Source organism: Corvus kubaryi, unplaced genomic scaffold, assembly GCF_017639235.1.
Source record: "Corvus kubaryi isolate FWS band 111438036 unplaced genomic scaffold, C.kubaryi_AGA036_p1.0 37301, whole genome shotgun sequence".
NCBI classification, from domain to species: domain Eukaryota; kingdom Metazoa; phylum Chordata; class Aves; order Passeriformes; family Corvidae; genus Corvus; species Corvus kubaryi.
The window spans coordinates 968,116-995,605 of NW_024581094.1; the positions used below are offsets into that span (position 1 = coordinate 968,116).

General features: G+C 42.1%; 3 protein-coding genes and 1 long non-coding RNA gene across 5 annotated transcripts; 3 read left to right on the forward strand and 1 right to left on the reverse strand.

Moving 5' to 3' along the window:
• The first annotated feature begins 6,425 nt into the window (after positions 1-6,425).
• On the forward strand, positions 6,426-11,288 carry LOC121664555 (keratin, type I cytoskeletal 20-like). Its single transcript, XM_042027921.1, has 8 exons — positions 6,426-6,969; positions 7,758-7,840; positions 8,045-8,201; positions 8,711-8,872; positions 8,954-9,079; positions 9,229-9,449; positions 10,038-10,078; positions 10,753-11,288. Exons 1-8 carry the CDS (start codon positions 6,547-6,549, stop codon positions 10,848-10,850), a joined length of 1,311 nt encoding a protein of 436 aa, XP_041883855.1. The 5' UTR covers positions 6,426-6,546; the 3' UTR covers positions 10,851-11,288.
• Positions 11,289-12,647: 1,359 nt separating this feature from the next.
• LOC121664556 (keratin, type I cytoskeletal 12-like) lies at positions 12,648-16,443 on the forward strand. The gene is made up of 8 exons (XM_042027922.1): positions 12,648-13,382; positions 13,725-13,807; positions 14,036-14,192; positions 14,466-14,627; positions 14,724-14,849; positions 15,219-15,436; positions 15,699-15,781; positions 16,018-16,443. The coding sequence occupies exons 1-8, from the start codon at positions 12,738-12,740 to the stop codon at positions 16,113-16,115; spliced, it is 1,572 nt and encodes a 523-aa protein (XP_041883856.1). The 5' UTR covers positions 12,648-12,737; the 3' UTR covers positions 16,116-16,443.
• LOC121664558 lies at positions 13,368-27,484 on the reverse strand. Its single transcript, XR_006016037.1, has 3 exons — positions 26,242-27,484; positions 16,626-16,668; positions 13,368-14,129 (listed from the first exon to the last, which is right to left on the reverse strand). It is a non-coding gene; the product is annotated as an uncharacterized LOC121664558 (long non-coding RNA).
• KRT222 (keratin 222) lies at positions 18,073-25,038 on the forward strand. Of its 2 annotated transcripts, none has more exons than XM_042027923.1 (6): positions 18,073-18,226; positions 19,854-19,982; positions 20,702-20,922; positions 21,449-21,525; positions 21,692-21,797; positions 23,131-25,038. In XM_042027923.1, the coding sequence occupies exons 1-6, from the start codon at positions 18,131-18,133 to the stop codon at positions 23,342-23,344; spliced, it is 843 nt and encodes a 280-aa protein (XP_041883857.1). In that variant the 5' UTR covers positions 18,073-18,130; the 3' UTR covers positions 23,345-25,038. The 2 variants fall into 2 exon arrangements, with proteins under 2 accessions (XP_041883857.1, XP_041883858.1); XM_042027924.1 differs by having other exon boundaries at positions 18,125-18,308.
• Positions 27,485-27,490: the final 6 nt, after the last annotated feature.

A 27,490-nucleotide genomic window follows, 5' to 3' on the forward strand; every position in this document is an offset into this window, starting at 1 on the left:
TGGCCCCACACTGCTGGGGTTCAGCCTTATTTATCAACAGCCACATCTGTAGAATGAAAATTTTTGCTTTCTGCTTTCCTGGTTAATGCAGATGCAAAATTAACAAAGTCACTTCAGAAAGAGAAGAAAAGAAATCTTGTCTTTATAGCACTGCTAAACCCACTGGTTCTACGGATTATTGAAGCAGAGAGAATAGGTAGAAGAGCCGGTAAAACATTTCACAATGTCCACACCCTGACCTATAAAGGTTTCTAAAGTTTTGCTAGGAGATGCCTGTTCCTGCGTATGAATCATTTAGAAAAAGGAAGAATCTATAAACAGGGAAGCAAGGAAAGAATAATGCCGGAGAGGCTGCACCCCCTGTCCCCCTAAGTCCTGCGTTATACAGCAAAAGCATGTTAATTATTGACTCTACCTGGACGTTTGGCTTGGTGAAATCACAACTAAAGTTTTACCATGTGTTGTTTCCTCATCATTCCTCCCTCTGTAAAATTTTTGATTCTTTTCAAACTGTACTTTTATGATATCTTTAATTGTGTGACTATACTGAAATGACCTACTTGAGCCCCAGGCCTAGGGCTGGCACAAACCAATTATCTGCAAAAATATTCAGTGAAGCAGAAGCATCAATGTCCAACAGTTTGGAGTGTCCCTATGGCAGGAGCCCCCACTCCGAGACATGACCTAATGGTGAGGCAGGTGCAGGGCTGCTTCTTCTGGACATGTTCATTTGCTTTTTGAATGTCTGAATATGCATCAGAAGCTTAAAGGCATAAAATCATAATACCAGCAGTGGTGAAGACACTTTCAATACCTATATAGACTTCGGGGGTAAATTTTTTGGCTTTCCAATGTCCTAAGGACAAGTCCAAAGGAGTCGATGTGACGGGCTGTAATTAGGCTCTATAGAAAGCAACAAAAATGAGGAATATAATTTGGAAAAATATATTTCAATTAAGAGGCATAATTAGCTGGAGCAGGCAGAGAAAAGGAGAAACAAACAGGCTGAAGTAGCTATAAACTACAGTTCTTCCTTAGAACAGAAGTTAAAGGTGTGCTGCCTTTAGAGAAATACTGGCTTTGGTGCAGCTCTGCATCCCCAAACCAACATATGAGAAAATAAAACATCAAATGCATCAAACAAAAAACTGGGAGTGACTCTTGCCAGAACAATTTCAAAGCAGGAAATCTATAACGTTGCTTCAAGCAGACAGAAATTGTGATCGTAAAGTTACCAGTGCAGGAAAGAAAACACATTTTTATGTCTTATTAGTAAGACAAATGACTAATTTTTGAAAGCCGCTCCAGCGCCCAGGCTCTGCTTTCAGGTTAGTCTCACGAGAAACAATCTCAAGACAGTCTAAGAATGGATCCACTGGAAATAACATTGCTTCTGTGCAGAACAAAAACAATAAAAACACAACTAAAGCAGCTTTTTCTTTAATGTCTACAGCCTATCGCTGCCTAAAAATTGAGATACTCAAGCATCAGTCATAAAAAAGGATGTAATTCAAAGGGATAATGAACACTCTCTGTCCTCAAAGACTCAGATGTCAGAATTTAGAAAGATAGCCCATTCTTCTTGCCACTGCTTCCAAACCCACTCCATACACAGCACTGAACTCCTTAATTACGGCTGGTGGCTCTGAAAAGAAATATTCCTCTAAACGTTTGGCGAGAAGAGCGATGCAACGAAATGTCCTGTGGATATAGGCCCAGGAAAGTGGATAATATGAGAAATCTCGTTATGTAATCCGTGAGGCTTTTTCCCCTTGCTCAAGTTCTGCACGTATTCTCCCGCGGTGCACAGCACAGGGAGGGCTGGAGGCAGCTCCGTTCCGAAGGCCGGTGGTGGCCTCTAGTGACAAGCAGGTAGATCCGCACGGAGCCTGTCCCCGCTCCTGCCGCTCCTCTGGGGCTCCTGAGGCTGGGGAACAACTTCTAACTGGAAATTTCTGCTGCAGTATTTGTGCAATGTACGTTACTAACAGTGCCAGACTTTCTCCAGGGGAGTATGGAGACGGATTTTCGGCCTGTTTCCTTTATTTTGCTTTTTTAGTACCTGCTTTCCTGACACAGATCTGGACGCTGGGATGGTATTTTGGCTTCCAAGCAGCTGATAGCTTGCTCCTGGTTGTACAAACCCCTGGAGTGGGGATGCCGTGGGATCGCTGGAATGCACTAAAGGATGATATTCCAGAGTGGTCCCCAAACAAGAAGCTGCAGCTGTGCCTCTACCCAAGCACCTCCTGGCATTTTGAATGCAATCATACCCTGGGGGGAAATTGAGTTTTTCTTCTGATTTGGGGGCTCCAAGTGTGGCACAAGTGAGATTCCCGAAACCACAAGGATTTTTTTTTAATTAATAAAAAAATCTACACAGATGTGAACATATGCAATACAGTGTGTTTGTACATATCTTTTATGGTGTACGATCAGTGTGTGCTTATATTTGCATACGGCCATGGAAATTGTATTTGCCTCCTGAATCATATAAATATGAAATACTTTTCATAGATACTGAACTACTCCAGCATTATGGACCTGAGTCAGTAAGCTGAAATTCTCTCCAGTTCACTGGTTTCCTCATTTCCCTGACACTTCAGTTGCACAGGGTTTTTCCAAGAGAGAGAGAGATCTGCCAGCAGTCCTTGTTAAAGCTGATCTTAATGGCACTTTTGGGGGATAAAAAAGAGAAGGTTCGTTTGTGTGGCCTGGAGCTGTTTTTGTTGGCACTGAGATCTGATTCTGTTCTAGGAGAGCAGCTGAGACAGGAAAGGCAGCTCCTGACTTTCATTTTCCACCTGTGGCTGGGGAGGGATGGAACCCACACACTGCCTTATGCACTCCAGGAGCTGGAGCACCTCTCTAAGTACCATAAATATGTAAAGTAATGTTTTAACTTACCCCTCTGGTCAAAGCTCCAAGCAGAAAGAAATAAGGTGCAGTGGTTTGATGACAGAGATATTTTCATTGGACAAAAGATAAAAAGGAGAGGGAAATGAGGGAAAAAAATATGTGAGGCAGACAGTGTAAGATCTTGAGCTGCAAATGTTCAGGGCTTAGGTGAATCCAGATGAGTTGGTGACATCATCCAGAACTTTCTCTCCTCTGATCCCATTCAGCAAAGCATAAAGCACTTGGCTTTGCTCCTTGGAGAGAGCAGGCTTCACAGGCATTGGCATTAACAGGAGGTGCAAAGGTAGTTAAGAAGAGAAGGAGGGGAACATCTCAGACCCAGAAATACTGAATACTGGAATATGGCTGGAACATTGAACACTGAATGCATCTCTCTTGAATGCACTTTGCACAGCAGACATCTTTTCAGGACTGTAGTGCTGATCTTTCCAAATCAAACTGTAATGATGCTAAACCCAAACACAGGGACCAACAAAAGGGTGTTGGATTTCACTCCTAGAATGGATCATCTCTACAGACTGCTAAAAGACTTTGCTTTATTTCAGTCTCTATGTCAGCCAAAAGAAAAGCATCTGTTCCACCTAAAGGCAGCAGAAATACAGACCCACAGCTGGGTGTGTCTTTTTCCTTGAACGCTCCAGACTGGTTGCCCATGGCTGGTTAGCACAGGTGAGTCAGATGGAATGGTATCCACATTATCAGAGCCCTGCAGGACTTATCTCCGTGGCCCTCTAATGCACATTAAACTTCTGCCACACAGGTGACATTTCTTCATGAAATCAAACAATTCGTAAGTGTTGCTATAAATGTTTTATTATGTCTACAGCCATTCCCCTCTGACTGAGCACGTCACTGAAGGGAAGTGTTACCTGTGAATCCACAGACTGTGCTCTACAGCTCCCACAACTAAATCTGGAGCTGAAACTGCTCTGCTGAGCTAAAGCACCAGCAAACTGTTACAGCACTTTTTCCATGCTGACCAAAACTGCAGTACTGGACAAGAGATTTTTAGGTTGCCCAGTATCTATTTGGATAACTTATTCTTACAACCAATAAAATTAAAAAATAAATAAAAATGAGGCAGCCCATGTTCTTGCAGATAATTTCTGGGCATAGTCCAGGGGTGGAGGAGGCCAAGGCCACTCCCAACTTACGCCTTGAGAAGCCCCTTGCCCTCCAGCCTGTCTGGGGCCTCGCCCTCCCCTCACTGCCATGGCTCCAGTTTCAGGGCTCCCTCTGGCAGTTTCCAGTGATTGACACAACCAGTCAAGATATGTTTCATGGAAAAAAGTGTACTGAACCAAAACCAGGAGAAAACCTCACCTCTGGTGTGAACCTATCTTGATCCTAGCAAATATTCTAGCTTTTTGGAGGGTATAGAAGCATATATAAAATAAGACCAGAAAAATTGTCAGTAAACAATTTAGGGATAAGAACAAAAAGAACACTAAGAAAATTCAGCCTTATATCTTTTCACATCAGGTTTGCACGATGCCATTGCTTGGTGCTTCCCCTTGCATACATCTCAGACACTTCTGCTTAACAGTGTAGAAGAAAATAATTGCTGGAGGTTCAGCTTGAACAAAAGCAGCACAGCCATAATGTGTGACCTAAGACTGATGCTCACTTTAATTCAGATCGCTGACTTCTTTTTTCATTTACTCACTAAATGAAAAAATAGAACCTCCAAACGATGTTTAGAAAAAATATCACCAAGGTAACATGAAAACTAATTTTAGTAAATACTGAGAAGACAATGCGGAATGTTTGCTCTTAAGTAGACTGCCACGGAATCCTGCAGAGATCTAGGCAGTCAGATACAGGGCCAAGGGATGTAAGAACAGCAAGATCTCTTCTGTACTTCTCTTACATTCTAAAGGTGTAAGCTCTGCTCTACTAAAATGTGTAATTCTTACTCAGCCGGAATAATTTCAATGGACAAAAGACAACATACCTTGAGTCTCTGTAATGACACACTAAATGTCATGGCCAGTGTACTTTGGTTTCACATCTCATAAAGACTTTTTTATTACAAGTTACACCCAAAGAAGTTCAAGGTCCAAAGACACACCACAGCATCCTCCTAGAAAAAAAATCCTGCCCTGCACACTGATTGCTTTGGTTTGGAAGCTGTGTTTCCAGAATAGCCAAATACAACAGTTTAACTCTCTGACTTGAGCCAAGACCAGTTAGACTAATCCCTAGCACAGTAACTGAAAAAACTTGGCAGTACTGATTCCCTAATATTCTGGGTTGGGTGCTCTCAGAAACCTGAAGGTGCCTCCAATACACAGTTCAATGCCTTCAAAGCTCAGTGTCTCACCAATTTCTTTGCCCCAAGGCTGGGAGATCAGTACATACAGCAGCTGCTCTCACTAACACAAGCCATATGTGCTCATTGTTCTACCTGACAGTATCAGTAACACACATAAGCACTGTCAGTGCAATGCCCCAGAAGCTGCACCTCCACACTGTCCCGACACTCACCTGCCACCTGCTCTCCTGCAGCACTAACAACCCCTCAGCAATCGGGTTCTCTCCTTGCTTTCCAAATTCTCCATGCACTTTCTGTATCAAGTGTACAGCACAGTCAGCTCAGGAGCCTCTGCACGATCAGCAGTAGGGCTGTTGGGTTTCTTCATGCCATGCAAAGGCAGCTGGTTTCCTGTTAATGACCTGAGCCCCTGGGTTGGGGACAGACCCCTCCAGCATGGCACTTGTTAGCTGGTGGTCTCTGGAATACTGATGAGGCAGGAGGGAAACTTGTTTTGCTTCAACTTCAGCCCCGCAGGAGGGCTGGAGGCTTGTTCTGCTGGAAGCTGGAACGCAACGCTTCCTGCCACTCAGACTTCAACATCTCACATGTGAGACACAGGGGGGTGTGAAGGTTTCCAATATTCTCATTCCTCCTACCTCACTTAAGGGCAAAGAAATACCCTTCCCACTTAGTCTCAGCTGTACTGAAAGCTCGAATTCCACTTGCAAGGGTTTTCTAATACCAGACAAATGCATATCCAATCCAAGCTGATGGCAACAGCCTCCACTCTCCACTGGCAGTGTAGATGTTGGTTTGTGCTTACTACAAAATGATTCACATGGTAGTACATCTGCCTCCTTTCTAATAATTTATACACTGTTCTAGACCGTTCTGAGGCCCAAGTTATTGCTTACTCAACAGAAATATAAATATTTTAAGTCTCTTGTCACATACAAGAGGCAACTCTCATTTTAAATTAATGCACTGCATAGGGGGCTAAGAACCCACTCATTTGTTCCAAAGGGCTACCAAGAGGATTGTCTGCAGGTACATGGTTATAAATGATTCAACAGATCATTTTTTGTTTATCTGTTATACAAAATAACAAAGCAAGCAAACTATCCAGGGAGTGTTCCTCAAACACAGACGAACAGATGAAAACCCCTTTAAATTATGGGGAGGGGGGGGCAATATCCTGTGTGCTCTTTGTGCTGATACCAGTGAAATTCTGCGTCAACAGAGGTGGGGTTTCCAGCCACTGTGCTTCCTCTTGGACCTGGTATAAAGGTGCACAGTGCACACTCAGCTCCTCGCTGCCGTCTCTATCTGTGCTGCTTTACCTGCTTCAGTCCAGAAGACAAAGAGCACAAATGGCATTCTCCACCCGCAGCATCCAGTGGGGTACGAGCAGCCATCTCCAGTCCTCGGCACCCAGTGTCAGTAGTCTGACCTCCAGGAAAATGTCCATCCAGAAGATCCAGGCACCCAGTGTCTACGGGGGAGCTGGGGGCTATGGCACCCGCATATCGACCAGCATCAGCTCTGGCCAAGGCCTCGGAGGGAGCTCCCAGCTCAGCATCACTGGTAGCGATGTGCTGCTCGCTGGCAATGAAAAATCAACTATGCAAAACCTGAACGATCGTTTGGCTGCGTACCTGGAGAGGGTGCGCTCACTGGAGAAGTCAAACTCCCTGATCGAGATGCAGATCAAGGAGTGGTATGAGAAGAACACCAAAAGCGCAGGGCAGGACTACAGCTCCTACTTCAAAACGATTGAAGAACTCCGAAATAAGGTAATAATTAGTATATAATAAAGAGATCGTAGAGCCCTCTATAAATATAGGAAATGCAATTATCAGTGAGAGAGAGAATAATCTGCTGTAGAAAATGTACTTTTCTAAACTGTAACTGGCCCAGCTGAGGAAAAAAAAAGTTCAATTTTGATCATCTACAAATTAGTGACAGATTTTACATCACTTGTAATACCAGATATATGCTTGCAGCGGTAAGTAATCTCATACCTGAAAAATCTTTGACTCAAAATTAACTAGTTCTATGATATTTGCCTTAGGTGGCTTTAATTAGAGAAAGTACTAATGGTAATCTATGTATTTAAATATAGTTTAGTAACAGTCTATTCCAAAGTTGGTGTTTAGAAAAGAAGGACAAATGCTCAGAAAAAAATTAAAGATCACTACTTAAAATAGTAAATTACCACCAGAAACAATGAAATATTCCCAGCAATCAGCTGACATATTTGTCAAATCATGTTTCCAGAATTTCCTTCAATCTTTCCTCTGTTATTTTTTATCAGTTCTACTTCCCAGCATTTTAAAGCAGATTCCTTCAGAGAGCAGTTCATCCCAACTATTCAATACTCTTATGTTGTGACAGGACAATTTCCCTTTTGAACATCCCTAACTCCTTTCATGCACTTCAGATGGAACTTAGCTTTAAACCCAGCTAACAAACAGCTGAGTGAAGCAGGATGAAGCCCATTTACAGTATTCATTCCCAGGAAAGGATTGAATGTGGCTTTCTTGAGTGCAAACTTTCATTGCTTGTCCACCATTCCCTTTAGATTTCTGCTGCCCAGATGGAAAATGCCGGGCTTGTCCTGCAGATCGACAATGCCAAGCTGGCTGCTGATGACTTTAGGCTGAAGTAAGTTCCATGATTTTGTATTTATTCTCTTTCATGCTCCTCTTATTTAGGAAAGCTTTCACTTATTGGAATCTGTGCCAAGAAGTGAACATTTTTCAATTTCAGTTTAATGAAAATTTCACAATGACAGTCGTAATTACTGATTCTAACATTTACACCAAACTGTTGCATTCCAATGATGACAAAAGGCACCTTATTGGACAGGTTTGAGAACGAACACCTGCTCAAGCAGAGTGTGGAGAGCGACATCACCGGACTGCTCCGTGTCCGTGACGACCTGACTCTGACGAAATCTGACCTGGAGTCCCAGATTGAGAATATAACTGAGGAACTCGTTTTCCTTAGGAAGAACCATGAGGAGGTGAGAGCAGCTGAGCACTGCCAGGGAGAGGGGTTCTGAGTGGCAAACACAAACAGCCTCGCTAGGAAGCACTTCTGTCCTTCCTGGAAGCAGCATAACTGTGTGTGGCATTAAGGGACATCTAAGCTGTCAGGGGTCAAAGGCTGAACATTCCTCCATTCCAGAAATGAATGAGGGAAGGTTTGCTCTAAGAATAATATTTAGTTTAGGAATTGCTACCCCAAAAAGTACACAAATGGGAGCCATGACTTCTGCCCTCATTCCATGGGTCCGGTTGTGAGGAAATAATTCTTAGAATACATTTATCTATGATATAGCATTTATTGCTATAAAGTAAGTAAACTGTTCTAAGATGAGGTGCACTAAACAGTATTTACAAGGTGATTAAGTTGTCCTGCCCCGAGGTACTATTAAGGATTAGTCCTGTGTGTGTAGATGTTGAGTTTGTGTCCAATGCCCAGGAGTGACAGCTCCCTGCAGCTGATGCTAACACAGTCCCCATGCTGCAGGACCGTGACAGGCTGCGCAAAGAGGCGAGTGGCTCCGTGAACGTGGCAGTAGATGCTGCTCCCGGCATTGATCTCGCAGCTATTATGGAAAACATGAGAAAGCAATATGAAGAAATGGCAGAAAAGAACCGCCAAGAAGCCAAAGAACATTTTGAAAAGCAGGTAAAGTCAACTGCTTAAATATCAGCAAGAACCTCGGTCATGCCTGGCTGCAGTTCACAGTCCCTCCATTCCTCATTCCAGACAGCAGAACTGAACCAGGAAGTTGCCCTCAATGTTGAACGGCTGGGGGTCCAAAGGAAAGAGATCATGGAACGGAGGCAGGTCTTCCAGAGCCTGGAGCTGGAATTACAGTCCCTGCTGACCATGGTAAATAACAAAAAGCAAAATAAGGACTGTGGATAGCAGAGAGTTACACAGATAAATAGAGGAATGAGGGGCTTTACAATCAAAATGTTATTTTAACAGAAAAATGTATCTTCTGAATGACATGTCTCTGTTCTTCCCATGGACTATAGAAAGAGACCCTGGAAGGCTCTGTGGCTGAAACAGAAGCACGGTACAGTTATCAACTCGCCCAGATACAGGGAGCAATTTCCAGTCTGGAGGCTCAGCTGAGGCAGCTCCGAGCTGACATGGAGGCTCAGAACAATGAGTACAGCACCCTGCTGGATATCAAGACTCGCTTGGAGATGGAGATTGCCACGTACCGCCGGCTGCTGGAGGGAGAGGAAAGCAGGTGAGCATACACATGGCTTTGCATGTTGGTTTGGTTTTTGTGTCAAATCTGCCTCTCTCCAACTGCTTTGGGGTGGGGAAGTCTGTTGCCCAGTTCTGAGCCAGAGAATCAGAGCAGGCTGCCGTTCAGGCTGGGCTGCTGAAGCTGCTGTGGAATTTTGAGGTGGGCTCTCCCAGCCTACAGACTGTCACTCTGTGAGCTGGGGAGTTGGGCAGATGTTCACATGCCAGGAACATCAGTAATGCAGTTTTGGATCAACTTGTCCGTGTGGGTTAAGCAGAGAGTGGAACTTCCCCCCAGATTCTACCTGTTCAGCTGTTCTGGCTCAGGAACTAGATCGGGTGTACCTGCGTAGGATGAAGTCCTGGCATTGCAGAGATAAGTCTGCAGATTAACTGCAGCTACAGCTTATGCTTAGCAAGTTTCACTTTAACTGAGAGAACTCGTTCTACTGAGTTATCTCCTGGTTAAATGTCTTGATGAAAGGGGATTAGCTGTCCTGATCAAACACACAGGAAATGCACAAGGATGTTTCTTCAATACATGAGTTGCCATATATTTACATTTTCTAATTTATAATTTGAACAGGAATTTAGAACCAATAGCATCAATAGAAGAGCTTGAAAAAGGTATGTCCCACCAACTTCTTTCTGTTTTGATGGTTGCCTGTTGAAATGTTATGGTATGATTAGCCTGATGTAAAACAACAGCTTCAGAGCAAATAATCATCCAGTGGGATCTCACACCAAGAAAGCAATCAGCTGTATGGTTACCCTATAGGAACTATAAAACCTGGGTTTATAGATACAATTCTGGTGCCCAGTGTAAATCCACAGACCCACCTTACCCATTCTGTGATTCTGTGAGTCCTCACACAGCCAAGAGAACAACAGAGAGTTACTGAATTCCCCTCTGGAGAACTGCAGAAGCATTCGTTTCTCCCTACTAGCGGCACAGGGAGACTGAGGCTCCCTCATTACATACCCAGTTTCATAGCAAAAATTTCCAATTTGGTGTAAGTCTATCCCAAGGCTTTAGGTCTACAAGTCTGTGCTAAACTGAAGCAAAGCTATCAAGATTGGTAGAGAGTTATTGAACCCGGTGTCCACTACAGTCTATGGGCAACATACTCAATCTCCAAAAGAGGAGAAGCCACACCCTGCACACTGCAAAAGTTTACCTCAAGTACCTGTGGGTTGAAGATGCTTTTTGCTATTTCCTCATCAACTTCTACTACTGCAGCAGCATTATTCTGTTAATGTACATTGCATTTAATTAATTCTCTTTTCAATTTCCTTAACAGAATCAAGTAAACTTAAGAAGATCAAGACAATAGTTGAGGAGGTGGTTGATGGCAAGGTTGTCTCCTCTGAGGTCAGAGAGTTTGAAGAGAAGATGTAAATGGCACCAGCAGAGGAGACGCCTCTGAGTTTCCTGGAGCTGATGCCAAAACTAAAAGATTTATAAAGAATCTGATCTAATTCACCCCAAACCTAAAGGGTTGAAAAATGCCAAATTATCAAATCTTAAACAATTGTTGTTGTTGTTATTGTGGGGGAGCATTAATAAAAATCTGTAAGTTACAACATAAAAGACTTTGGGTCTACTTACATAGTGACTAAGTACCTTGATGAAAGAAAATCAAGTCAGCCTGGTATAAATGTATAATTGCTTCCAACAGAGATAAAAATGGAAGTATTAGGTTTTTAAAATACATTAAGACATCAATTCATCCCATCTTTTCTGAATGTGAACTCCCACTCAAACACAAAGCAGCTTCACCTCATTAAAACCTGATTTTAATAAGACGTATCAATTTGCTTTTCATAATAAATTAACATGAAAAAATAAATTGAAGAAGCCTATTGGATGCTTTTCATGCTCTGTGAATGATTATGTCACCAGGGACTACAGCAAGCCAAGATATTTTATCAATAAGAATATATTTGAAATGATCTCTCTCAAAACTTTCTGTGCAAATAGTGTTCCCTGTCCCATAGGGAGGCCCCTGTGCCACACCTGGATCCTCAGTCCCAGGAGTTTACATTTTCCTCTTGAGAACATAAACACACAAAGCTCTTCCCTACGAAATCTCACCTGTCCAGAGCTATTTACTGTACCTAAACAGCTGCCAAAGAACTAATCCTCTGCTTTCACTGCCCCGAGTCACTGAGACCAGGCTATCAGCTCATTTCCACAGAAATGCTTTACTTAGACCTTTGATCTTCCGCTCCTTTCTGCCCCAAAAGCACCCCATGCTCCTGGGTGCGGATAAATCAAAAATTAACACATTTCAGTTGACAAATCCAATCATATAATTAAGCCAAGACAAAGGAAAAACAATTTTCCATTTATCAAAATAACTTCAAAGAAAAATACACTGGTTTGGAAGGGCTTCCATGCCCAAACCTGCACCCAGAGGTGCTACATTTGATCTTTAAATTTGTATTATAAAAAGCGCCAAATACAGAAGTCGGAATTCATATTTTGAGGTAACAGCAAACTATTTAGCAGACACAATGGTCAGTTCTCAGCTCTGAAGTACAAACTGTTACATGCTAGAGACTATATGCTACAGGCTATACGCATATTACTCTAAGGTATTTCAATGATGAAAGGGTTAGGGTATAAACCCAATTCTAAATCCTATTGGGTATATTTATATTTGTATTTTGATATTAATGATCACCCTGCAGCTCACTGAACATCCATGTGTCCTTGGACACCTGATGGTCCCTTTTTTTACTTCCTATCAAGCATCCAGGAGCACTAATCCAGCAGAGGCTCCTGCCAGAAGAGCATTATGAAAAGAAAGACATTCCTCCCACACACACTGGGAAACAGGGATCAAAGGGATCACTCTTAGCAAATTCCTGTAATAACAGCCCCAAACCCAGGAAGCACTGAATCTGCAATGACAAAACAATTATTTAGGAGGGATTTAAATGTGAAAAGAACTTTTTGTACTCCATTGCACATGGCAGAACACAATCGTGATGTCTCAGCTCCACTCCACCCATTTCCCCTCATACAAATACCTGGAGGGCACCAGATTTCCACTCCCATTGGCAATTTCGGTTGGCACGTATCATTTCGGTTGGTCAGAACATACTAAACTGACATTTCCTCCAAACAGGAGGGAGAGAGAGAGAGTGAAAGCACTCCCCAGGAGGTGGGGACTCTTCCTGAAACACCCACTGCTGTCCCTCTATAAAGCTGACCCTGCTCTCGCTCTGCACTGCTCTGTCTTGTATCCTCCACGGGGCAGATCCAGGCACCTCGAGCACCATGGCCTTTTCCATGCGCACAAGTGGCGGGTCCCGGCAATTCTCCTCTCGGAGCGGGTTTGGAGGGGGATCTCTGAGGATGTCCAGTTCTGGTGGTGGAGGAGGCTTTGGTGGCAGTGGGCTTGGGCTTGGTGGGGGGTCTAGCGGGGGGTTTGGTGCAGTTTCTCTGTTGGGTTCAGGCTCTGGCTTCGGTGGGGGCTTTGGGGGCAGCTCAGGTCCAGGATTTGGGAGCAGCTTAAGCAGTGGCTTTGGTGGAAGCTTTGGAGGTGGTTTGGGTGGTAGCTACGGAAGTGGCTTAGGCAGTGGTTTTGGGGGAGGTTTGGGAAGTGGTTTCGGCAGCAGTTCAGGTGCTGCTTTTGGAAGTGGCTTTGGTGGTGGCTCGGGGACTGGTTTTGGAGGTGGGCTTGGTGCTGCTGGTGCTGGCGATGGTGGCATTCTTTCTGGCTCAAAAAAAGAGACGATGCAGAACCTCAATGACCGTCTGGCTGCGTATCTGGACAAAGTGAGATCTCTGGAGGATGCCAACACCGAGCTGGAGCGCAAAATCCGTGAGTGGTATGAGAAAAGTGGCCCTGGCACTGGCACCCCTGGATCTGGGAATGACTACAGTAAATTCTATCCACTCATTGAAGATCTTCGAAACAAGGTAGCAAAGCAATGTATTTAATGGATCTTTATATTTGTAACTCACTTAATAGCATGAATGAAAATGACAAATTTCTTTCGGAAACCAAGAGCACATTTATCCTTTGGTACTGATGCTTGGAGTCACCTCTGTCACCTTGCACTGGTGACATGTGCTGAATTTTTCCTGTACATTAAAGCAGCTCTGTAGCTGTGTCACACAGTGATTTGTCTAATCTGAATGAAGGAAAAGGCAGTGTTGGAATGCAGTTCTACAAACCCTTGTAGAACACAAAGTTTAAAGCCATTACAAAACCATGAAGCCTTTGGGCCGTAACAATATTCTCTGAACACTGTATTCTAGATCATCAATGCAACCATCGACAATGCGAGGATCATTCTGCAGGTTGATAATGCCAGACTCGCTGCTGATGACTTCAGACTGAAGTAAGGATATCTTAATGCTACAAAAACTCTTACCAATATCATAAGGAAAAAATTCTTTTGTATTAACATCTCTTTCCTTGTAGAATACTTGTAAGACAATTACTAAACAATGCTATAATAATTTTGTGTATTAAGTTTTCGTATTAAAACTAAAATAAAATACATGAATAGTTTGCATTTCACCTCATTGGACATGTAAGAAATAATATTTAATCCCTTTATGCACAGATATGAGAATGAAGTGGCTCTTCGGCAGAGTGTGGAGGCCGACATCAATGGTCTGCGCAGAGTCCTGGATGAGCTGACCATAACCAGGGCAGATCTGGAGATGCAGATTGAAAGCCTGAATGAAGAACTGGCTTATCTCAAGAAGAATCATGAAGAGGTTATTTTTTTCCTTTATGGATTCATAACAAGACACATGAAATAGCGAAACATCAAATTACTCCCTTATTTAACCCAGTGGGAGTTCTTGGATTTCATTATTGGTTTTGTTTGCTGTTATTTTTTGAGATTTCTAAGTGAAAGAGTGCAAGAAACAAGCTACAGATCCTTGTTGAAACAGAATTTATATCACATATATTTCTTTACATATATTTTGGTAGAACTATTTTGCCATTTGTTAACAGAACCTTCTCTTTATTTTAAATCTCTCCAGGAGCTTCAGGGCATCCAAAGCAGTGAATTTGGCCAAGTCAGCGTGGAAATGGATGCTGCTCCAGGGACTGACCTGACCAAGCTTCTGAATGACATGAGGGGACAGTACGAAGTCATTGCTGAGCAAAACCGTAAAGAGGCCGAGGCGTGGTTCAATGAAAAAGTAACAACCAGAGAGCAAACTCAGCAAAATGCATGGGAAAATTAGCTCTATACTTGGAACAGTAAAATTACACCCCATTCTTCCTTGTCATTTCAGAGCGGGGAGCTGAAAAGGGAAATCTCCACCCATACTGAGCAGCTCCAGTCGGGAAAGAGCGAGATCACGGATCTAAAACGGACTCTCCAGAGCTTGGAAATAGAGCTGCAGTCACAGCTTGCCATGGTACGTTCTAGGGAAGCTGCTGACTGCCTAGGGCCAATTCGGCAACTTCAAAAGTCTTTTTAGACCTTATCCTATTCCATAGAATTGAGAATTTGCATTTATTTCCAATTAAATCCTATATTCTATTAGTTCCTAAATAGCAGTAATATATCTAACTGGATTGCAGAGAGCATGTCACAAAGCAGATGAGTTTTTACATCACATTTAGGGAAGGCAAAAAGGACAGTTTTCAAACTGGTGTTTTCAAAAAGAAAATAAAACCTTCTAAGTAATGCAGCTGTACTCACTCCCTTAAACTACTTCAGTTGGTTTTGTTTTTGTAAAGAGGTTTTTTTCTTTAACCAAAGATTATTAAATATCCTTACACAGAAAAAATCCCTGGAAGACACTTTAGCAGAAACGGAAGGTGGTTACTGCGCTCAGCTGTCACAAATCCAAATGCAGATTGGGAACCTGGAGTCCCAGCTTTTCCAGGTCAGGGCTGACATGGAGCGCCAGAACGCAGAGTACCAACAGCTCCTAGACATCAAGACTCGTCTGGAAATGGAGATTGAAACCTACCGGCGCCTGCTGGATGGCGAGTTTGTGTAAGGGACTATTGACACAAAATATCTCCTTGGGTTTCTTTTCTGTAGCAAAATCCTTTCCAGGAAAAAAGATGTAAAATAAGTGGAACGTTCTCCAAACAACAGTAAGGCACATACAGTGATCTGAAATATCACTGTGACTGAGGAGAGTGAGCTATTCTGCTCAGTATTTAAATAATCTATCAATGTCACCATGAAAAGGGAATTTATCCCAATCCTATCGAACATCCTGCAATAGTGCATGTCTCCGATTCCCTTTTAGGAGCGCTGGACAGGCAGTTACATTTGAAAGCTCACCCCTGACAGGGTCCAAATCTCAAACACAATCACTGGATTCTTCTCAGGGTAGGTTTGATTTTTTTTTTTTTTTTTTTTTTTTTTAATTTTGATTGAACAAAATTTTGTTTCTAAAGTCATTCTTATAAATCAAATAATTCATGTTATCCTGTTTAACTACATCATAGAGCTCATTATAATCAGAAGCCAATTTGAAAGAAAAGGGGGCACTTGGTCATGTGCTGCTTTGGATTATCATTTTTAACACATTGATAAATATTTTTTGTTTTGTTCATGATGTTTAGATCCAACCAAAACTAGAAAGATCAAGACAATTGTTGAAGAAGTGGTAGACGGAAAAGTTGTTGCATCCCACGTTAAGGAAGTTGAAGAGAAGATATGAGGCACAATCTGATGTGGCAAAGGATCCTTTTGCTCCAAGCCAAAATGGATAAATAATTTTATTCTTTTGTATGAAGTGATAAAACGTTTGGCTTTGTACTAAGAATCTTTTGATAAGACAAAGTTGGCACTTTCATTCCTTGCAGATATGCAATATATTTCCTGCTTCACTCTATCAGCGTTACTTGTATGATTTCCAGGGTGTTCTTTAAAAATATCATCAAATCTCTGTTCAATAACCAGAAATATGAAGCACACATTTAATCAGATTTGGCTTTTTATAATCTTTAGTAATCAATAGATAAAATAAATTTGCTGCTCTAACCTCATTTTCCAGTTTTCATCATTAATAAAAAGGACTCAACAAGCTTTAAGGTATTAATGTCTCTTCACTCTCCATGACCCCCTCCACTTGTGTGGTGAGCCAGCAACGAAATATGAACATTGAAAGCAGCTAGAATTCAAAATTCCATAAATCCTAGGAAAGATGCAATTGCTTATACCTACCTACCTTTAGCCTTCAGGGATCTCATAGCCAGGTGTTCCGTTTACACCTGAAAAAAAAAGATATTAAAAGAAAGCATTAGTTTATACCATCCCAGGTGCAATACCTTGTGTTTGTCTGATGGATTCCTAATGGTTTTCTGATGTAACTGTTCTCATCCCATCAGTGACAAACACTGCCAGTAATTTGGGTTTAGAACTACATAGAACAAGGACAATTGAGACACTTGTAGAAAAGAAAGTGGACAACAAAACCTTTCCATCTCAGTCCAGGTCAACTGGAAGACAGTCAGCTAAGGAAAATAAAATCCAAACACAGGATCCTTTCACATGTGCCAGCAGACACAGCCAAGAATAGGGAAGCCTTTTCACACCAGGAGACTTTTAAGTGGTACAATACTTTGGCTTCCAAAAAGATGCATGTCTTGTAAAAGTTTTCTGCCTTTTTTATCATTTCATTGATGTATATTCTCATTTAGGGTCTAAAATGCCTTTCTCTCTTTGGCAATTTTAAATTTTTACTGAAATCAGAAATTTTTTTACTGCATATCTGATATTGTGCACTACTGAAAAAAATGAATAAGCAAGAGGCAAAATGAAATAGGTAAGAGCTGTTCTTAGCAGACAAAATCATCGGGATCACACAGTGCTCCAGTGAGCCAGGAAATGAAGAAGCACAGCACAGCAGATAGCCTGTGCTGGACCTGCCTGGGAGCTGTCAGGAAAGGGGTAAGAACCCCACACACATTGCATGTTGTGTGTATTGAACACACCAACACCTGGCACAGGTACTGAAACACAGTCAGAGAGCCTTTTTCTGACAGCAGTGATGTGTCTGAAGTGTACATTCACCAGAACTTTGCCCTCTGCAAAAGAGGGCAAAGCCCTTACCACAAGCTGCACCAGTACTGTGCACCCTTAGTGCTGGTTCCTCTCCCTCCTTGTGTGTTTCTGCCCATAAACCCACCACTGTGTTGGGTGAGAGGATGCCCAGCTAGTTTCTGAAACAGGACAGTCCTCAACACTGGGTCAGGTCAGACACCCGAGGCTTCATCTCACTGAGTCTCAAACACCTTCAGGGATGGAAATTCTGTGACATCCCTAACAATGGTGGAAGCACCTGCCAGCGGCACTGCCAGCAATCCAGGCATGCTGCTAGGAGACTCTGCCCTTCCATGTCCTCCTGCCAGCGCACTTCATGCTGGGCAGCTGCAACTTTATCCTTTGCTTTCTCTCTCTTACCCTCACATTTCCGAGGTTATAAAACCCCACAGTTACAGTGGGACAAAAACATTAAGACACTGATATATTCATTTCGGCACATAATTTAGGATTAGCTATTTTAGTGCTATGCTTTGCTGCATTAACCTGCTGCCAGGACGGGCTGACAGGCTCTGAGCCCCCCGCGCTCCCCGAAATGGGCCGCTGCCGCTTTAACGGCCCCGCGGCCGCAGCCCCGCGCCGCCGGCAGCGGAGCCGGGAGCCGGGGAGGATGGGAGGAGGAGGAGGAGGATGGAGCCGGCTCGGCTCCGCCGAGAGATCAGGGCAAAGTATGAATCGCTCATCACCCGAAATCAGATAAAGACCGTCAGCTCAGCAAGGACGCAGGTAATGCCTCCTCACAGCCACACACCTTGCAGAGTACGGAGCCATTCGCTGGCCGTACAGTTCCTCCCGCAGCCTCTATGAGGTACAGTAATTTCTTTCAATGCAGCAGATTTTCGGGGAAGGGATGTGGATTTTACCGCAGTAAGATGTGAACTAGAAGAATCGGAAATAGATTCTGTTAAGGGTATGGATTCACGCTGAATGAATGCTGTGTAATTCATCAGGATGCTTTTCTGTCCCTGCAGCCGGGCTATTGCTGGGATTTAAGGGATGATGACATAGGCTGTAACACGGTAACCTCTAGCTCCATGTAGTTTCTCGGAGGAAAAAAGAATCCTGAAGAGAATCCTTTTATATACAGCAATCTTTGACATTTTTAGCCCTCTAGTAAAGAAAACGGTACCTTTGCAGCAACTATTTTCTATTGCTCACAGTAAAAACTATGTTCTGCTCTTCAGTAAATATCAATTGTTCTCTCATACAGTTTGATTAAATGTTACCAACACACAATGCTGCTGTTAGGGATTTACATACAAACAGCTCTAAACCCAACTGAAATCAAATGGCAAAACAATTTTGAGCCATCAAATGTAAAGAAATTCAGGGGGAAATCAGGTATTCTGTCACCTTGTACTTAGGTATTGGAGGAATCCCAGAGGTTTGTTTTAAGGACAGGCCAGACGCTGCTGCAGCCTGGCTGATCCACCAGCAGTGCCAGACACACAGCAGCTGCACACCCATCAGGGAAGCCAAGTTTATCTTTGTGTTGGCACAAAGCAGCCAGTGCACACTGGTTTGATCCTGTCACACAAATTCTGCAGCACCCAGGCAAGAAAGGAGAAGCAAAGAACATTGGGGGTTCACTTGTGGATGAGCCAAATCTAGATTCTTCACAAAAATGGTGGCCTGGTAAAGTTGCAATAGGTCAGGGGAACAAACCCCTTATTTTCCTTAGTTCATAAGAACTGAATTAAAGAGATTCTTTCTTAGAGTCGATGTCATCATAAGAACCTGCATAAAGCAGTAAAACATGTGAAAGAGCAGGTGCTGTTTCAAGGGCTTATGGCATCTTCACCACTTGCAGGGAAACTCAGAAACCAAAAAGAAAAATAACTTCCATAAGCCAAACAATCATTCTGGAAGTTACATGCAGGAATATACTATTGAAATCAAAGATAAGTCTAAATCTAAAATGACCCCACACGTGATCAGGATTGGTTTTTAAAAACTATTTTTAATAGGATAAAAGGAAAAAGAAAAGCCTGAACTCAAAAATACATTAAAATCAAAGCACTTTATTCAAACTTGGAAGCTTGAACCATCTGCACCTCCTCTAAGCCCATTTGCTCCAGAGGTGAGTAAGGTGTCAGTACAACTGGGTAATTTGTATGAGAATACCTCTAAGACAAAGGTGCCAGGGATAGAGATATGCCCAACCACTTCCCTACAAACGCAGTGGGATAAGGGCTTTCCCTCTACACAGTACAGAAGATACTAACTCCTCACTGTGAGCTTACACACATTTACACAACTCTAACAAAAATTCCAACTAGGTATTTTTATGTGCTGGTTTATTATCATTATTTGAATATTTTTAATATTGTTATCTTTTGTATGTCCCCTCTAGTTAGAAGAAGGTACAAGTAAAAGAATGGACAAAGATGCAGAAGCACTAAAGGCAGCCAGAGCAGAACTGTGTGAAGCCCGACGGCAGTGGCACCACATGCAGATCGAAATCGAGTCTCTCCACGCTGTGGTAAGAGCCAGAAATGAAATTTGAAATCTCACGGAAAAAAGAAGTATTGTCCTTGATGTAAACTATCCCCCAGTCAATTTCTGTGACAGTCACAGCCACCATACAGCAGAAACCCATCACAGGAACACTCAGCTTTGGGGGGCTCCAGCTCCTCACAGAGCCTTCACTCACACACACTGACCCAGCAAATGTTCTGGTGCAGGATCTGCCAGTCCAGACACACATGGTGTCCCATTTTCACACCTCCCAAACATATACTTGCATTATACTCCCCCACCAAGCTCCTGGTCATTCTGCCTTACCAATTCACAGCATGTTTATGATTTTTTTTTACTGTATAGACCAAATTTATCAATTCATTCATGATAAAATGTCAGCAGTTTGCTCAATTCACCAGTACAGAAAAGCTCCAAGAGCACACAGGCACTTCATATAGCACTGAGCTGGACATTGTTTAACTTAAAATCAGAGATCTGTAAACTCAAGGCAGTGGATTGCTGTGCAAGACGTGGCTCCACTTTCATCTGATCTTAAATTACCAGATTTTACTGGAAAATTTCTCAGCCAAAGTATTACCTTGGAAGCTTTACTCCTGTTCTTAAAGAATAATCTTAAAAGAACTGATGTAAAAATACACAGTTTGTTAATGAAACCATGTACGTGTATAACATCTTTACACACGAACTTTCCAAATTTAAAATATTACTTAAATTTTACAGGAAAAGGGTTTGGAACGTTCGTTGCGTGCCACGGAGCAGCAGTACCACATGCAGCTACAAAATCTGGAAGGTGAGATTGAATGCTTGGAGAAAGAGTTATCGGAAGTGAGAAGGGGAATTGAGAAACAGCTTCGAGAGCATGAAATTCTCCTGAACACGAGGATGAAGCTGGAGGAGGAGATAGCAACATATCGCAGTCTGCTGGAGCAAGAAGAGAGCAGGTACTCGCTGCTTAGAGAAAAAGATCTCAAATTTGTCTTCCATTTCTGAAGGTGTCAAATAATCAGAATTGTAAATACATGAACTAATCATTAAAAAATTACAGTATAAAACCTTAGAAAAGGTTTCATTGTAAGGTAGCTTCACTGACTGCAGAGTTTCTGGCACTCAGTGTCTCACACACATTGCAGAAAGCAGCACAGTCACTGCAGCCTCACTTGAGGCACTGCAGGTCACTAGGCCCCTCAGGACCAGGCATACAAGGCCGGTCCACGCACGTGAAGTGCCGGGCAGGGAGTTCATGCCTCAGACCAGGACACATCACTGCAGGAAATTGCACAGGTATTGTCAATAACTTCTTCCAGTTCTGGGCTCAGAATGAGAAATCCCAACAAACAGTTACCACAATCAAACAGAATTTCTCGTGATTCTCACATTTTTAAATTTTTCACAGCTGTTCACAGGACAAGCTTGAAGTTAAAGTAATTCAATATTATTAGATGTCTTTAATAATTTTTATTTTTACAGGTTCCGTTGCTCAATACCTGCCCAGAAGGATGACAAAAAGCCCAGCACTAGCAAAATCACCTTTATGCTGCCTTCAGGTGAGTTTCAGACACCTTCTCCTTAAGGGATTTTGGCCCTAACTGTTCACAACTAGTGACAAACTCCTGAATATTAAAAAAGGACCTTTTCCAGTGTACCTCCAGGTCCTGTGTACCGCCCTTGCCCTTCTGCATGCTCAGTGTATACCTGCATATTCTTTTACAGAGAGTGTAAAGAAGCATGAACCAAAGAAGGTGGAACTGATGACAAAACAAGCAATCCTAGATGGAAATATCATGAAGAAAAGTGCTGAAGCTCATGGCACTGTACAGTAAGATAAACAAGAATTTCACAAAATAACAGTTGGAAGTAAAGGGTGGAGGTTACATTTCAGTAGCTTTGAATTTTCCGTTATTTGGTATCTATTATCTTGTGCCCACATAGCCCAGGAGCTTCAGAACCACAGTGAGAGCTCCTGAAGGTGCACTGAATGGCAGTATTTAACAATACATTACATTTAAAAGTTCTTTTTATTAGCATTGGCTTCATAAGCAAACAATACCATGCTGGTGCTTCTGATTTGTAATTTCTACTTCTGTTAAGAATGAAACTATGAATAATTCATCTCGCTAAGGCTGAAAGCAAAGAGACAGACCACATTTGGGAAGTCGCCCTGGGGCATATTTATGCACATAAATTCAGGCTCAGCTGCTCCAACTTGCTCCTTGGAAACTCCTAAGTTTCCCCAAACAGGGGAGGGAGAGCCTGGCTCCCAAGTAGGCATGTGAAAGTCTGTTAGGATGTGTTATTTACCTGAAATCACTTCAATAGCATTGGATTGCCTCATTTTAATTTTTTTGTTTCCTGCTGCTCTTTAGGCTTTTTTGTAGACTAATTTAATGTTACCTTTAAACACACTGTAGTGGGCCATTCCTAACACTGAACCATAATCAGCTGCTGAAGAAATTAATGCCATTATAAGGTCCACCAGACATACCCCATAGCTGAAGTTTATTTTTGTGCATGAGCTTCGCTCATCACACAGTCACTCAGATCTGCACAGGGCTACTCTGCCAGGTGCAGTTTACTCAGCTGGGTGAGGCCTCAGAGCTTGACTTTCACATCTGAATTCTGACACACACATAGAGAATTGAATCAACAGGATTTGGGTGCCTCAATATTCCTGGATCAGCTGGCTTTTCAATTCTCCCTATTTTACTTTTGCCCTTTTTTCTCTTTAATGTAATATAGCTCCACATTCTGAGGTTTGAGTCTAAACTAGATTTTCTCCTCCCTATTCAGAAGGTTTTCAGATGCAGGAATTCTGTCCTGCCCACTACAGTACTGAGGTTTCTTGCAAAACTTTTGAGCTTGGATTCCAAACTTTCTCCTTGGAAACAAACTGCCTAATGTGTTTGGAGCAGTGGTTTTGTATCCATGTCTACCTAAAAGTACAAAAACAAGAACATAATGAACCCTCACCCTTTATTTAGCTTCTCTGGAGGATGAAACTGTAAAAGAAAAGGAAACCTGATATCTCAGTACCATATAAAATAACTCGACACTTTATGATGACATTTCTCTCTCTGTTTTAAAAGCAGTCCTGAAGACAGATAACTAATATAGCCTAAAAAATTATAAATACATTTGCTTTATTGTTTCAGGACAGAAAAAGTGGATGAAGTCATTAAGGAGTGGGAAGGTTCTTTCTTTAAGGACAACCCTCGCTTAAGGAAAAAGTCTGTTTCCTTGCGTTTTGATCTCCACCTGGCAGCCACAGAGGAAGGGTGCTTGCACACGAAAAAGAAAACCCTCCCCGACATTGAAGTCAGGCTGGTGATGAGGAGATCCTGCAGCATCCCATCCATCAAACCTTAACCTCAGCCAATTCCCTCAAAGTGCATCTACAACGGGCTTTGGAAATAAACTGTAGATGGACTCCCACAGCTGCTGTCTGCTACAACCACAACATCTGACCAAGTACTTGGATCAATACAACAAAACCATACAAGTCCTTTAAAAGAAAGGGTGAAGGAGGTTCAGATTCCAAGAAACCTGACTTCTACTGGTTTTATACTCTGGGTGCAGCCCTTTCATTTTCTCATTGTTGTTTCGTAGAATTTCATTAAATATTACAAAAGTTAAACTAGAACTTTATAGTTTGGCATATTCTGCCTTTGTAAAAGAGAACTTGTTTTCTCTTTCTGAAAATGAGAAATGCATATTTGCTTCTCTTAATTATTCGATATTCCATTCATATAATGACTGGTGAATCCTTGCAATAATTTATATCAAACTGTCATACTTCTAGAAATATATTTTAAAATAATACTTTCTAACAGCAAAAATTACATACAAAAATACTCTTAAAAGACATGAACTACTAATGAAGAGTTTTCTTTTAAAAGTGGTTAGTATTTTTAAATTCCTTTTTTTCAGACAACAACTGAGCAAAAATGTCTTTCCTCTACATCCTTCTACACCCATTTTAAAAGTGTTGTTACAATCCAGTAACATTTTAGCCATATTGTTCCCCTGATTTTGAAGCAGTAATTTCCCCTGAAAAATCAATCATTCCGTTATGTGTCCACACACACCTTTACTACAAGTCTCTTAGCCAAGGCAAATGAAATTACTCTCTAATTGTTCAAATGGGAGGAGTCAAACAACCATTCGAATGCTGATATTCCATTAATTTTGTTTATTATAACAATGTGCATTAAAGTATCTTCAACAAATTCCTCTTCTGACAAACACTACAGGTAAGCGATGTTCTTGATCTAATATGTGTGACAAGTCACTATTACGCCAGGGTACAACTGCTACTACTCCAAATTAACCGGGCAAAATAAGGGCTACAAATTCAAAGTACAATTCAATCAGACCCCTTAAGTACCACCCCCCACTCCTACCCAAAGTAGCTGTGGGCAAACACAAACCCCAGCAGACAACCCTGCACCGGTACACAGAGGAACAGCCATCCTTCTTTAAAACCTCATGGGACAAATTTCAAAGACTCAAAGGAGATTGTATGAAGACAAGGATGATTGTTTGTAAGGATTCTGAAGGGGGTGGATGTCACAGCTCCCACTGGAACACTGCGGGCTCAAAGCCTGGAAAACCCACGCACAGGATTTACTGGATTACAGCAGCATGTAAAGGATTGATTTCAGTGTCAGTATCTGCCTTATTACTTATGGCATGTGTACAAAACTGATACTACAGATTCTTTCAGAGTAAATTTATGCTTCTATCCTTTGTTCATGGTGAGAACAACACATCGATATTGCCCCATCCTGTCTGTACTGTATCAAACTCGCTAATTATCCTTAACCTGAATCATGAGCTGATGTTGTTACCACTTGAGTACTTGGCATCCTGAATGTATCGGCCTGCTCCAGTATTTTCACTATGCAGCTTTTTTTTGTGCTTAGACTCTGTACATTTTACAATACTTGAATTTAAACTAAGTTTTAATTGCTTTAAGGCACTTTAAACAGGGATACGAATTTACCAAAGTAAATGATAGTACTAATATTAAAAAAAGTATTAAAATGGAGTTTGTCCGTGCATATTTTGTGTGTGTGTCAATGTCTTCTCTTTAAAAGGAAAGGAGTAAAACAGAAATGCAAAATAAAAGTTGCAGATAGGAAAATCTGTAGCACTGTAAAAAGTGTTTTCTAAGATCTTCGCAATTAGAAATACATGAATTCCCTCAGAATCTTTACCGTAACATGTGAGTGTCCTCCTGCTACAAAACTTACTCTTTTTTCCTGGTAAATCCAGTCACCCTGGCTATTTTCTTCATGTGTGACTTCCTGTCACTGACTTCAGTAGCTTCTGCTACTCTAGGCCTGGTTCAAGTGGGCATTCTGGTTTCAACTAAGTTTTCACCCCTTTCAGTAAGTATCTATTTTTGCATTATTCGTAAATTCCATCTCTTCAAATGTAAAGAACTCTCTTTTGTTCACAAACTAGTGAACAGGTGTCAGTGTGAACTCCACGTGGGCATCAAAATAATAACATCTCACCCTCATTTTTAGGTCACTTTAAAGGTGAATTTAAAAAAAAAATTAACACTGAAGCTTAATACTATGGCAGAGAATTCTTCATTTCTCTGCTGCTAATTAAATCCAGACCAGCTGAGCCTCTGCCAACCAGCACCTGCAAACGGCTGATGTAAAAACGAGTTTCATTGTCTCAACCTACTTGCCAGTGAATGTCTGTCCTCATTCCAGAGCTTATGAAACTGCTGGTAATTAAAACAGTTGGGTAAGAATAAGCTTTTACATCCCCCCTGGTGAGCACGGTGTGGTATAAACAGTTCCATTAAATCAATAAAACTACTTCTATATTGTACAGGATATTAAAAAGTGTATGCTGGCAAAGCCTTTCACTATCACAAGATGGAATTAAGGCAAAGAGCGCGGTAAATAAAAGCAGGGAATACATTGGTGGCTTTGAAAATATATAATGATTTAGAACTATTAGTATGGAGTGTGTGTTTCAGTAAACATACTTGAACACTACAATAAATAATTAATTTTTTAAGATAAGTACATTTTAAATAATTAAAATTTTAAAATTAAAGTTAAATTTAAAATAATAAATATTTCAAAATTTCTATTTTCAATTTAACATTAAATGCAGTTTACACTATCAACAAAACCATGTTACTAATAAACTAGAAGTGAATGTATGAAACTAGGAGGAAACCTGGTCAAAAACAGGGGAAAAAACAGGTTATTTTTCACCTCTTGTAAGTATTTTCTCACCTTTTCTTTACCATTTCCTGCCCAGTGAAGCTGGTGAACTAGTGTGACGTATTTTTGCTGGCTGAGGAAGCTTTTCAACTCTTGCTTTAATATAAAATTGAAGTCACAGATTATTCTGCTGCATGTCAACAAATGTCCACTGTGGGCACAGACAGCAGAGTCTAAGCAGATGAGGGCAGAGCTCTTGTCTCTTTATTTGCTCATAAAAGTAAGTTTATTTAAGCATGAACACAAACTGGGCCAGTGGAACTCTAGGCATCAAGACCAACTTGCAGCAACCCATGTTGAGTTAGTTTTTCTTCTTTTCACCTTCTATCATCCTTTCGGGTTAGGCAGGTACCATCCCCCTTGGCTTTCCTTCAGATCCACCCAAATTCTCCCTCATGAATGTCTAGAAATATATCTTATTGGCCACGTGAGAGCATTTCAATGCCAGACATTCAATTTCAACGTCAAACGTTCAACGTCCAACTTTCAAGTTTCACTGCCAAAGTTTTCATATTTATTTCAGTCACTTCGATAATTTTCAGTGTAAAAGGCTCTTAAAGCTGAATGCTGAGGTCTGGAACTCTTCATCCTCCTCATACCCTCAGAGCCACACGGTTCACCTTGTTTGATATTTGGGAGGGTTTTACCTTTGTGTGATACCTTTGCTGATTTCTGCAAGGAATTGTGGACAATTCCACTGCTCCCAAACTACTGGTTAATTTACAATCCTGTGTGGTTCAGCAGCAGAGTGTTTTGAGTTGTCACGCTGATTTAGTTGACAATTATCATACCTTATAATATTTATTACCCGGGGTCCATCTCGCTGCCTCCTCAGCCGTCCCTAACGCCATCCCCCTTCGTCTGGCCTTCTCCCACACACCGGCACCTTCCCGCTGCCCTCAGAGCTCGTCCTGCTCCACTCAACCACCTCTGGAAGCGCTGCCATCCTAAACCGCCAATTCGGCACCACACTGTGCAGAGACCAGGATCCCCCGGCACTGACGGACGGTTCACCTGACTCCATCGCTACCTTTACGGGATATTATTCGGGCTCGGACACGACCCTGCAGCGTTTTCCCGTCGCCTCACGGCAGCGCGGGGCCCAGAGCGCCTCAGGGGCCGCGCGCCTCCCGTGAGGGGAAAAAGGCGCCAAAATCCCCTCAGGGGCCGCGCGCCGCCCGTGAGGGGAAAAAGGCGCCAAAATCCCCTCAGGAGCCGCGCGCCGCCCGTGAGGGGAAAAAGGCGCCAAAATCCCCTCAGG